General features: G+C 71.0%; 4 protein-coding genes across 4 annotated transcripts in view; 2 read left to right on the top strand and 2 right to left on the bottom strand.

Annotated features, from left to right (window-relative positions):
* The first annotated feature begins 399 nt into the window (after window positions 1–399).
* On the top strand, window positions 400–2,956 carry RARRES2 (retinoic acid receptor responder 2). The gene is made up of 5 exons (XM_005532099.3): window positions 400–640; window positions 1,899–2,000; window positions 2,419–2,523; window positions 2,597–2,710; window positions 2,820–2,956. Exons 1-4 carry the CDS (start codon window positions 467–469, stop codon window positions 2,708–2,710), a joined length of 495 nt encoding a protein of 164 aa, XP_005532156.2. The 5' UTR covers window positions 400–466; the 3' UTR covers window positions 2,820–2,956.
* Window positions 2,957–3,137: 181 nt separating this feature from the next.
* LRRC61 (leucine rich repeat containing 61) lies at window positions 3,138–5,121 on the bottom strand. The gene has a single exon (XM_014260680.2). It carries the CDS (start codon window positions 4,927–4,929, stop codon window positions 3,751–3,753), a length of 1,179 nt encoding a protein of 392 aa, XP_014116155.2. The 5' UTR covers window positions 4,930–5,121; the 3' UTR covers window positions 3,138–3,750.
* A 457-nt stretch (window positions 5,122–5,578) lies between these two features.
* On the bottom strand, window positions 5,579–9,730 carry ZNF467 (zinc finger protein 467). The gene is made up of 5 exons (XM_088055933.1): window positions 9,704–9,730; window positions 8,945–9,194; window positions 8,102–8,161; window positions 7,907–7,987; window positions 5,579–7,693 (listed from the first exon to the last, which is right to left on the bottom strand). The coding sequence occupies exons 1-5, from the start codon at window positions 9,728–9,730 to the stop codon at window positions 5,967–5,969; spliced, it is 2,145 nt and encodes a 714-aa protein (XP_087912059.1). The 3' UTR covers window positions 5,579–5,966.
* The window catches only part of SSPO (SCO-spondin), a 34,757-nt gene continuing 32,530 nt past the window's right edge, over window positions 9,729–11,955 (top strand). The window contains exons 1-3 of the mRNA XM_088055879.1: window positions 9,729–9,814; window positions 10,578–10,772; window positions 10,850–10,932. Of these exons, the coding sequence (XP_087912005.1) occupies window positions 9,729–9,814; window positions 10,578–10,772; window positions 10,850–10,932 (364 nt within the window). The remainder of the gene's footprint in view (window positions 9,815–10,577; window positions 10,773–10,849; window positions 10,933–11,955) is intronic.

Below are 11,955 nucleotides of genomic sequence, written 5' to 3'. Positions count from 1 at the left end.
TTCCCGGGGGACAGGAGCCATCCCTGGGGGACTGGAGGTTGTTCCCGGGAGCCGGAGCCCATTCCCGGGGGCAGGAGCCATTCCCGGTACTCAGGAACCATTCCCGGGACCAGGAGCCCGTTCCCGGGGGCTGCAGTTTGTTCCCAGAGGACCGGAGCCCATTCCCGGGGGCAGGAGCGGTCCCTGTTGGCTGGGGGCCGCTCCCGAGGCAGGATGTGGCTCCCTGGAGCCCCCGACGCCATTCCTGGGGTCTCTCCCTAATCCCATCCCATTATCCCATCCCATTATCCCATCCCATTATCCCATCCCATTATCCCATCCCAGCCCCTCCTCCCGGGCCCCGCGGGGTGGGGGGGGTCACCCGCGGGGCCGTCCCGGGGGCGGATTTGGGGGCAGATCCCAGGAAATCGGCTCATGCCAGCCCGACGCCAGCGGCCCGCGGCTCCCTGAGGCCGTTCCCGGCGGGATGAGGCTCCCGGTGTCCCTGTGGCTGCCGCTGGCCCTGGCGGTGGCCGCGGTGGCCGCGGGCCAGTCCCCGCTCCAGCGGCGCGTGGTCCGGGATGTGCTGGAATATTTCCACGGGCGCAGCAACGTGCATTTCCTCTTCAAGGAGCGGGAGGTGGACGGGGTCATCGAGAGGGTGAGTAACGGGATCCGGCACCGGGAACGGGCACCGGGAACGGGCACCGGGATCCGGCACCGGGAACGGGCACCGGGAACGGGCACCGGGATCCGGCACCGGGAACCGGCACCGGGATCCGGCACCGGGATCCGGCACCGGGAACGGACACCGGGAACCGGCACCGGGATCCGGCACCGGGAACGGGCACCGGGATCCGACACCGGAATCCCGCACCGGGATCCGGCACGGCCACGGGAATGGGGAGGGGCTCGGGGAGGGGGCGGCGGTGCCCAGAGGGAATGGGGAGGGGGACGCGGTGCCCAGCAGGGCCAGGCGGTGGGAGGGGTCCCCGAGGGGCTGAGCAGCCCCGGGCACCGGCAGCTGCGATTTGGGCTTTAGGGTGGCCACGAGAGCAGCGAGGGGGTCACGGTGGGTGTCCCGCGGGGAGCGGGTGGTGAGCGGGGTCACCGAGCACGGGACAACAGGGTTCGGGATTCGGGGTTCAGGATCCGGGACCACCACGGGAATTGGGGGGTCCCAGAAGGAACAGAGAGAGGGTTGCGGAGGGGATTGGGGTGTCCCAGAGGGAACGGGCGGGCGCTGGGTGCCGGGGTGTCCGGGGGTGCCCCGGGATCGGCGCTGCTGGCCGGGCTGAGCTCGGTTATTCATTAACGGATCCGAGCTGATCCCGGTGCCCCGGGTCCATCCCGGGGTGCCTCTGGACACTGTCCCGTGTCTGGGAAGAGCCAGGGCTTCAGGGACCCCCACCCTGGGCCACTTGCCCATGTGGGAGCCACCCTGGGGGCATTCCCGGGATGGATTTACCTGAGGGTCTCCAGCGTTCAGGATCCATCCCGGGGTTCAGGATCCATCCCGGGGTTCAGGGTCCCTCTCGGGGTTCAGGATCCATCCCGGGGTTCAGGGTCCCTCTCGGGGTTCAGGATCCCTCCCGGGGTTCAGGGTCCCTCTCGGGGTTCAGGATCCATCCTGGGGTTCAGGGTCCCTCCCGGGGTTCAGGGTCCCTCTCGGGGTTCAGGGTCCCTCTGGGGGTTCAGGGCCCCTCCTGGCATCTGGGGCTCCTGTGGGAGCTTTGGGGTCCCTCTCAGGGGTTGGTGTCTGTGGGGTTCAGGGTCTCCCCCAGGATTTGGGGTCACTCCTGGGGTTTGGGGTGTTGCCAGGGGCTGTATTTCCCTGGCAATCTGTGGGGTTTGGGAGTCCCTCCGGAGCTGGGGATCCCTCCGGGGGAGTCCAGGGCCCGTCACCCCCGTTCCCACAGGAGGACCCTTCGGGGACGTTCGTGCAGCTGCGCGTGGGGCTGGCACAGACGGCGTGTCGGAAGCGAGCGCCGCAGCGGCACTGCCGGGTGCTGGAGAGCCGGGTGAGGGGGGACCCTTGGCCCGAGCCCTGGGGGCGTCCCTCCTCCCCCGGGACACATCCCAGAGTGCTCCCATCTCCCTTGGGCACATCCTGGAGCCTTGCCCCCTCCCTCAGGACACATGCCAAGCTGTCCCTCTCCCCTGGAGCATATCCTGGGTGTCCCCTCTCCCCTGGGGCCCATCCCTGGGTGTCCCCTCTCCCCTGGGGCCCATCCCTGGGTGTCCCCTCTCCCCTGGGGCCCATCCCTGGGTGTCCCCTCTCCCCTGGGCCCATCTCTGGGGTCACACAGCCCCTCAGCCTCCCACAGACCCCTGCCCCCCCCCCACGCTGCTGCGGTGCTAGCGTGGGGCACAGGGGACGCTGGTTGGTGCCAGAGGGTCCCCAGGGGTCCCGGAGGTGACATCCCACCGTGTCCCCAGCGGAAGCCGACCTGCCTGGCCTGCTACAAGTTCGACACCGGTGACGTCCCCAAGGTGCTGGACAAGTACCACAACTGCGGCCCCAGCCACCACCTGGCGGCCAAGGTGAGGTGCCCCCAGTGTCCCCCGGTGTCCCCCCTGTGTCCCCAACCGGTGCCAGCCCCTGCTGTGCCCGCAGGAGATCCGGCAGCGGGACGAAGCCGAGTGCCGGGCGGTGGAGGAGGCCGGGAAAGGCGGGGACACGCCGTACCTGCCCGGAATGTTCGCCTTCTCCCGGGGGCTGCCAGCCTAGGTAGGTACAGGGACAGCCCTGGGGACAGCCCTGGGGACAGCCCTGGGGACAGCCCGGGATGGGGACAGGGGGATCCCATCACAGCCCCCGCTCCGCGTCCCCTTCCCAGGCACCACGGCACCGATGGACGCTGCCACGGCCACCCCCGCTCGTCACCCCCCGGCACCGTGTGACCAAGGAGGGTCCCGGACGTGTCCCCCGCCCCCGGCTGTCCCCGCTCCGCAGTAAACGCAGCGCTGGCTCCGCTCTCAGGGCTCTCATTCCCGCGCCATCGCCCGCCTGCCGCCCCCGGGGATCAGACGGGGCCCTGCTGGGTGCTCCAGGTCACCACTGCCCGTGTCCCCCGCTGTCCCCAGGGGTGAAGGACAGCGCCGTCACGGGTGCTGAGCAGCGCAGAGACCCCCGAGGCCGCAGGACAGAGGGACACTGCAGGGTGGGACAGGTTTAATGCACAGTGCCACCGCGTGCCCCGTCCCCCAGCCGTGCCAGGGCTGAGGCCGGGCTCCCCACGGCTCCTCTGGTGCTCCCTGGGCATCCCGTGCTGGCACTGGGGGGGTGCCGTGGTCCTGCCGGGGGGGCTCTGGGGTACCCCAGCTCCAGTGTGGGGGTCCCACAGCTCCGAAGATGGAGACAGGCTTGTGGTGGCTCTGGGGGGGTCTCACGGTGACAGTTTGGCTCTGGGGGCTGTCCTGGATCCATTTTTGGGGTCCCATGGCTAAGAAAATGAGGTTGGGCAGGGGTGGCACGGTTTTTGGGGTGTCACAGTTTAGATGAAGCAGCTGGACTCGTGACGGCTCTGGGGGTCCCCCAGCTCAGGCTGTTGTGGCTCTGGGGGCTCTCCTGGCCCCGTTTTTGGGCTCCGGTGGCTCAGAAGACGGCGGCTTTGGGCTGCGGTGGCTTTGGGGGTTCTCCAGTCCCATTTTTGGGGCCGCACAGCTCAGAGCACGCGGGCTCCGAGGCCGCGGCTCCTCCGGGGGTTCTCCCGGCCGTGCCGCGGTCCCTGGCGGCTCCGGGCTCCATCCCCGGCCCCATCGCCGCTCTCAGAAGCCGAAGTTGCCGTGGTGGCGGCGGCCGAGCGCCCGCCGGGCCTGGGCGATGGAGTCATCGGCGCGGCGGCCGAGCTCCCGGCACTCCCGCAGGGCCTGGCCCAGCTGCCTGGTGGCCTCCTCCAGCACCGCGCTCCGGGCCAGCGGCCGCGGCTCCCAGAAGCCGGCCCGCACCCAGGGCTGCGGCGGCTCCGCGGGCGCGGCGGGCGCGCTCTCGGTGTCCAGCGCGGCGTCCAGCTCCCGGCACAGGCGGAACAGCTCGCTGCCTCTGCCGGCCACACGCTGCCCGTCGATGGCCTTGAGGCCGGGCAGCATCGCGGCCAGCGCGGCGCGGTAGGCGGGCGAGGCGCACAGGGGGTTGCCCAGGTTGCCCAGCGGGTCCCGCAGCCTCAGGCTCTCCAGGTGCCGCAGGCCCTGCAGGCAGCGCAGCTGGCGGAGGCTGCGCAGGCGGTTCCCGGCCAGGTTGAGCTGGCGGAGGCTGCGGCAGCCCCGCAGCGGCTCCACGCTCGCCACGCGGTTCCCGGCCAGGTTGAGCACGGCCAGGGCGCGCAGCGTGGCCAGCGGCGCCAGCCCCGCGATGGCGTTGCCGGACAGGTCCAGCCACTCGAGGTTGGAGCAGTCGGCCAGGCAGCCCAGGTGGGCGATGCCGCGGCCCCGCAGCCGCAGCAGCAGGATGGACTCCAGCGAGAACTCGCCCGTGGCCGCCTTGAGCAGCGCCGGCGTCACCCGCACCCCGGAGCCTTCGTCCTCCTCCTCCTCCTCCTCCTCCTCCTCATCCTCCGACGGCTCCGACGCCTCCGGCTCCGGCGCCTCCTCCCCGCGCCCCTCCATCCCTGCGGGGGGCTCCTGGGGGCACGGAGGGGCTGCGGTGGCACCGGGGAGCCCCCGCGGCGGCTGTGGGGTGCCCTGAGGCGCGGGGACACGCGTGGGGCACAGGGACACGCGTGGGGCACACCTGGCGGACACGGGGGACGTGTCGTGGGGCACATGTGGGGGTGTCACCTCCTCCTCCCCGCGCCCCTCCATCCCCGGGGGTGGTCCCGAGCAGGGAAAGGGGTTCCGGGAGCCACTGGGGAACGGCTCTGGAAGGACACGGTGGCTGTGGGGACACGTGTGGGACACATCTGGGGGGGTCTCGGGGATGTGGGGACACGCGTAGGACCCAAAGGCCATCGGTGTGGTCAGGGGACACGCGTGGGGTGTAGCTGGGGGGAACCTAGGCCCCGGGACAGGTCCGGAGCCTATGGGGAGCCCCCACACCCCAACCGGGCCTCACCCCAACACCCCCAGCCCCACCGTGTTCCATCCCCGGTGCCCCCGTTACGCCTCCAGAGCCGCCCCTTGGCCCCGACCTCACAGACCCCCCCCCCGTTCCCTCCCCCGGTGCTTCCAGAACCTTCTGCTGCCTCCCCCCCCCTTTTGCCTTCGTGACTCCTCTCCCAGCCCCTCCATTCCACCCGCCCCTCTCCGCCCCCCGGTGCCCCCCAGGTCCCCCCAAATTCCCCAAATCCCCGCCCCCCTCCCCCCTCCCCTCCCCCCCCCTCACGGAGCGCCGGCTCCCGGCGGCCCCGCCCCCACCCGAGCCCCGCCCCCGTTGCCATGGGAGCGAGGCCCCGCCCCCACCCGAGGTCCCGTTGCAATGGCAGCGAGTCCCCGCCCCCACCCGAGCCCCGCCCCCGTTGCCATGGGAGCGAGGCCCCGCCCCTCCGGGCCGAGTGTCCGTTCCCGCCCCTGCTTTGACCACGCCCTCCCCCCGGGCCACGCCCCCCGCGACCCCCGGCCCGCCCCCCGGGCCCGAGATTCCCCCCGGCTCCCCGCAAAGTTCCATAAAAACGGCTTTATTGGCATCTCGGCTTCGCTCCGGTGCCTCCTGCCCGCCGGGGGGCTGCCAGCGCCACCGGCCACAGCGCTGCCGGTGGCACAACGGGCCGGGATCCTCCGGGATCCCCCTGCCGGGGCCCCCGGCACATCCCGGGGCTCAGGATGTGGCACCGGCACACCCCGGACATCCCGGGGCTCAGGGGTCACCGGGCACACCCCCGGGGTCAGGGTGTGCCACTGCCGGTCACCGGGGCACCGGGCACACCCCAGTGCCAGGACTCACCACCGGCAGCCGTCAGGGCCCGCGGCACATCCCGACACATCCCGACACCGCAGTGACACCGCAGTGCCAGGGATTCACCGCTGGAGCCCCTGGCACCTCCTGGTGTTCAGGGACAGAGGGTGGGGGGCTCTGGCCAGCTCAGCTGGGACCCAGCGATGCCAGTGGCAGCGCTGCCCGTGCCCATCCCCGTGCCAGCAGTGGCCGTGCCCGCCCCCGTGCCAGCGCTGGCCATGCCTGTCCCCGTGCCAGCAGTGGCTGTGCCTGTCCCCGTGCCCATCCCCGTGCCAGCGCTGGCCATACCCATCCCCGTGCCAGCGCTGGCCATACCCATCCCCGTGCCAGCGCTGCCCGTGCCCATCCCCGTGCCAGCGCTGCCCGTGCCCATCCCCGTGCCAGCGCTGCCCGTGCCCATCCCCGTGCCAGCGCTGCCCGTGCCCGTGCCCGTCCTGGTGCCGGTGCCGTGGGTGCGCTCGTGGCGCTCCAGGTGAGTTTTGCGGGTGAAGCCGCGGCCGCAGCGGGCGCAGTGGTGGGGCCGCAGCCCGGTGTGCACGGCCTCGTGCCGGCCCAGGTTTGTCTTGGAGCTGAAGCGGCGGCCGCAGCGGGCGCAGGCGTGGGGCCGGGTGCCCGAGTGCACCAGCAGGTGCCGCGCCAGGTGCGCCTTGCGCCCGAAGCCGCGCCCGCACTGTGGGCAGGTGAAGGGGCGCTGGGCGGGGGTCGCCTGCGGGGGGTCCTGGGCGCAGCCGGGGCCGCCCGTGGCACTCGGCTCCCGCGGCCGGTGGTCCTGGGCACCGGGCGCTTGCGGGGGCTGCGGGAGGGGCTGGGGGCCCCGGCTGCGGTCGGCACCGGGCACCTGTGACGGGAGCTGGGGGTCCTGGGCTCCGGGCTCCTGCGGGGGCTGCAGGGCACAGCCGAGGGCTTGGTTCTCCAGGTGCTGCCACAGGTGCGACGACGAGTTCTGCTTCCAGATGAGGCTCGTCCCACACTGGGGGCAAATCAGCAGCTTCTCCTCAGCGGGGACGTCCCCGTCCTCATCCCGGTGCTCGTCCAGGTGTCCATTCCCGGCTCCCGGCATCGCTTCCGCCGGGCTCTGCTTCCAGCTGAGGCTCATCTCGCAGCCCGGGCAGGGCAGCGGCTTCTCCTCGGCGGGGCCCGGGCCGTGCCCGTCCCCACGGCGGTGGCCGTGTCCCGGCGCGGGGTCCCCGTGCAGGCGCAGGTGGCGCAGGAGGTGCTGGCGGTGTGCGAAGCGGCGGGCGCAGCGCGGGCAGGGGTGCGGGCGCTCCCCGGTGTGGGTGCGCAGGTGCCGGTCCAGGTGGGTTTTCTTGCGGAAGCGGCGGGCGCAGCGCGGGCAGGGGTAGGGCCGCTCCCCGGTGTGCGTGCGCAGGTGGGAGCGCAGGTGGATGCGCTGGCGGAAGCGGCGGCCGCAGTGCGGGCAGGGGAAGGGCCGCTCCCCCGTGTGCACCCGCAGGTGCCGCGTCAGGTGCGCCTTCTTCCCGAACGCCTTCCCGCACTGCGGGCAGCAGAACGGCCGCGGGCCGGGCCGGGAGCAGCGCCCGCAGCCGCCGCCACCGGGGCTCGTCCCCGCGCCCAAGGCGATCCCGACGCCGTCCGCGTGCGGCCCCGGCCCCCAGGCCGGCAGCAGCCCGTATCCCAGCTCCTCCGGGCACGGCTCCTCCGCCTTGCAGGCGCCGGTGTGGCCCGGTGGCCCGGCGGGGTCGGGGGGCACGGAGCCGGGCGGCGGCCGCGGAGACGACGGGGCCTCGGTTCCGACCGCAGCTGCCCAGGCCTCGGCCTCATCTTCGTCCTCCACCTTCACCTTCCGCACCAGCCACTGCCCTGCGGGGACACGGCAGGGGACGTGCCAACGCCAGGGTGTCCCGCCACGGCCACCGGCACCAGGACACGGTGACCGTCCCTTCGAGGACCCGGCACGGCCGCTGGCCCCGGGGACGTGGTGACCGTCCCCCGAGGACCCAGCGCTGCCACCAGCCCCAGGCCAGGGTGACAGTGACCGTGTGGAGACGCCCGGCAGTGCCGGTGTGACCTCACCTGAGCCGTGGAGCTCCGGGTCCCCTGCATCATCCCCATCACCCTCGGGGGTCATCTCCACCTTGGGGACCACCAGCCACGCTGCGGGGACAAAGAGGCACGGGCAGGTCCCTCCCCGGCTCAGGGGTGGCCCCGAGCACCCCGGGGACCTCGCGGCCCCCAAGCGAGACCCACCCGGAACCCCCCAGTCCCCACCTGGGCCGGTGCATCCCGGTGCTTCCATCTCCTCCGGCTCCGTCTCGGCCACGGGGGGACCTGCGGTGGGGGGGGGGCACGGGGTGAACCCCCCAGATCCGGACTGGTGGCCCCCTGCACACCCGGGGGGGGGCACGGGGTGACCCCCCCAGACCCGGACTGGGGACCCCCTGCACACCCGGGGGGGGGCACGGGGTGAACCCCCCAGACCCGGACTGGGGACCCCCTGCACACCCGGGGGGGGGCACGGGGTGAACCCCCCAGACCCGGACTGGGGACCCCCTGCACACCCGGGGGGGGGGGGCACGGGGTGAACCCCCCAGACCCGGACTGGGGACCCCCTGCACACCCGGGGGGGTCGGGGTCGTGCCCAGGGCACGGCGGGGGTGAACGCTCTCCTGCCCGGTGGGGCCGGGAGGGGCTCGGGGGGAACCCAGGGGGGATTCAGGGGGGTCGGGCAGGGTTCGCAGGGATCCGGGGGGGTCTCGAGGGGTTCCGTGGGGCTCCGGGGTTCCCGTGGTGTCCCCGTCCTGCTCCCCCAGCAGCTCGCGGCCACCCCACCCCCGCTCTCCGTCCTCGCTGGGCCCCCCCCGTACCTCCCCCCAAACCCTTCCCGCACCCCCAGCCCCCTCTGGGCCCCTCCCCCGCTGTGCCCCCGCCCCCCCCTCAGTCCCCCCCAAACCGTTTTTGTCCCCCCTCTGTCCCCTCCGTGCCCCCCTTCCCGTCCCCGCCCTCCCATCCTGCCCCTCCCCCCCGCTCCCCCCGCCCTTCCTGCCCCTCCCGATCCCGGTCGCGATCCCGGTGCCGATCCCGGTCTCGGTCCGGTCTCGGTCCCGCCCGTACCCGCGGCCTCGGGGCTCCCCCGGCCCCTCCGGCTCCGCCGCCGCCGCCACCGCGCCCCGCCCCCCGCGGTGGCCGCCGGTCCCCCCGCCCCACCGGGACCGCCCCCGTGTCCTCCTCGTGTCCCACCGGGACCGCCCCCGTGTCCCCCCGTGTCCCCCCCGCCCCACCGGGACCGCCCCCGTGTCCCCCCGTGTCCTCCAGCCCAGTCCCTAGCGGGGGTCCCCCTCGGAGGGGACACGGGCACGTCTGGCTCGGGGACATGGGGGGACACGGGACAGGGACACAGAGGATATGAAGGGACACAGACAGGGACGTGGGGACACGGGGCTGGGAGGACACAGGGGACATGAGGGGACACAGACAGGGACGTGGGAACATGAGGGGACACAGACAGGGACACAGGGGACACGGACAGGGACACAGGGGACATGAGGGGACACAGACGGACATGGGGACACGGGGGTCAGCGTGACCAGCAGCCGCTGTCCTGGCACATCCGTGTCCCCGTGCCGGATCCCGGATGTCCCATGCCATCTCCTTCTCCCAGGAAACGGGGGGATGTCACCCTGATGTCACCGTGCCCCCCCCAGCCGCCAGCTGTGCCCAATCGGTGTCACCACAGCTGGTGGCACTTCTGGCCACTTCCATAAATCCCGGAGCCGCTTGGCAGTGCCGGAGCCGGGCCCGTGAGTGGCACCGGGGTGGGTGACACTGCTGGTGGCCACAAGGACACCCCAGGAACTGTGACAGTGGTGTCACCTGGATCCCGCTGTCCAGGACAGGCATGGCCCGAGTGACGGGGCCGGGGGTCCCCGAGGGGGTCGTGGCCACCGCCGTGCTCTGGGTGACAGCCGTGGGGGCAGCCACAGGGTGAGGAACTGGGAATGGGTGTGGGAACTGGGAATGGGAACTGGGAATGGGAATGGGTGTGGGAACTGGGAATGGGAACTGGGAATGGGAATGGGTGTGGGAACTGGGAATGGGAATGGGAACTGGGAATGGGTGTGGGAACTGGGAATGGGAACTGGGAATGGGAATGGGTGTGGGAACTGGGAATGGGAATGGGAACTGGGAATGGGAATGGGAACTGGGAATGGGAATGGGTGTGGGAACTGGGAATGGGAATGGGAACTGGGAATGGGTGTGGGAACTGGGAATGGGAATGGGTGTGGGAACTGGGAATGGGAATGGGAACTGGGAATGGGAATGGGGAATGGGAACTGGGAACGGGAACTGGGAATAGGTGTGGGAACTGGGAATGGGAATGGGAATGGGTGTGGGAACTGGGAATGGGGACTGGGAACTGGGAGGGGGGACTGGGAATGGGAACTGGGAATGGGAATGGGAATGGGAACTGGGAACGGGAACTGAGAATGGGGACTGGGAACTGGGAGGGGGGACTGGGAATGGGAACTGGGAATGAGGGGTGGGAGCTGGGAAGGAGAACTGGGAATTGGATTGGGATGTGCAGTGGAGATCAGGGATTGGAACAGGGAATGGAGGTTGGGAACTGGGAATGGGTGGTAGGAGCAGGAATGGATCCCGGGTGGATCCCGGGCGGATCCCGGGCGGATCTCCACTGGATCCCGGACAGATCCCGCTGGATCCCGGCGGATCCGCCGGGTTCCCGCAGGCGCTGGTGCGAGCGCACGGTGCAGGTGACGGAGCACGAGGAGGTGACGCCGCGGCGCGAGGCCGCCGTGCCGTGTCCCAGTTTGTACCAGTACAGCCTGGCCGGGTGGCGGCTGGACCGGGACCGCACGCGCCGGGAACGCGGCAATTCCCCCGGGGACACCGGCGGCGACCCCCCCCTCTGCCACATCTACCGGTGAGCCCGGGGCAGCGGCGCGGGGGGACACTGGGGGACACTGGGGGACCCTGGGTGACACCGGGGGGTCCCCGCAGACCCCCGGAGCTGCAGCCCGTGCTCCGGAACCGCACGGAACGCGGCTGCTGTCCCGGCTGGAGCGGAGCCCGCTGCACTGAGGGTGAGGGGGACACGGGGGGGACACGGGGGGGACACCCGGGGATGGCAGCTGGGAACTGGGAATTGGGAACTGGGATGGGAACTGGGAACTGGGATGGGATCTGGGAACTGGGATGGGAACTGGGATCTGGGATGGGATCTGGGAACTGGGAACTGGGAACTGGGATGGGAACTGGGAACTGGGATGGGAACTGGGAACTGGGATGGGAACTGGGATCTGGGATGGGATCTGGGAACTGGGATGGGAACTGGTATCTGGGATGGGAACTGGGATCTGGGAACTGGGAACTGGGATGGGATCTGGGAACTGGGATGGGATCTGGGAACTGGGATGGGAACTGGTATCTGGGATGGGAACTGGGAACTGGGAACTGGGAACTGGGATGGGAACTGGGAACTGGGATGGGAACTGGGATCTGGGAACTGGGAACTGGGATGGGATCTGGGAACTGGGATGGGATCTGGGAACTGGGATGGGAACTGGGATCTGGGAACTGGGATCTGGGATGGGATCTGGGAACTGGGATGAGAACTGGGAACTGGGAAATGGGATGGGAACTGGGAAATGGGATGGGAACTGGGAGCCGGGATGGGATTTGGGATCTGGGATGGGATCTGGGAACTGGGATGGGATCTGGGAACTGGGAACTGGGATCTGGGATGGGAACTGGGAACTGGGATGGGAACTGGGATCTGGGATGGGAACTGGGAACTGGGATGGGAACTGGGAACTGGGATGGGATTTGGGATCTGGGATGGGAACTGGGAACTGGGATGGGAACTGGGATCTGGGATGGCAGCTGGGAACTGGGAACTGGGAACTGGGATGGGAACTGGGAACTGGGATGGGAACTGGGATCTGGGATGGGAACTGGGATCTGGGATGGGAACTGGGAACTGGGAACTGGGAACTGGGATGGGAACTGGGAACTGGGAACTGGGATCTGGGATGGGAACTGGGAACTGGTATGGGAACTGGGATCTGGGATGGGATCTGGGATCTGGGATGGGATCTGGGAACTGG

This window comes from Pseudopodoces humilis, chromosome 1, assembly GCF_049639895.1.
Source record: "Pseudopodoces humilis isolate 2021_Gansu_Grassland_sample_001 chromosome 1, ASM4963989v1, whole genome shotgun sequence".
Classification (NCBI taxonomy): Eukaryota; Metazoa; Chordata; class Aves; order Passeriformes; family Paridae; genus Pseudopodoces; species Pseudopodoces humilis.
Note: the sequence above shows the minus strand (reverse complement) of the source record. Positions and strands in the feature narration are given on the sequence as shown.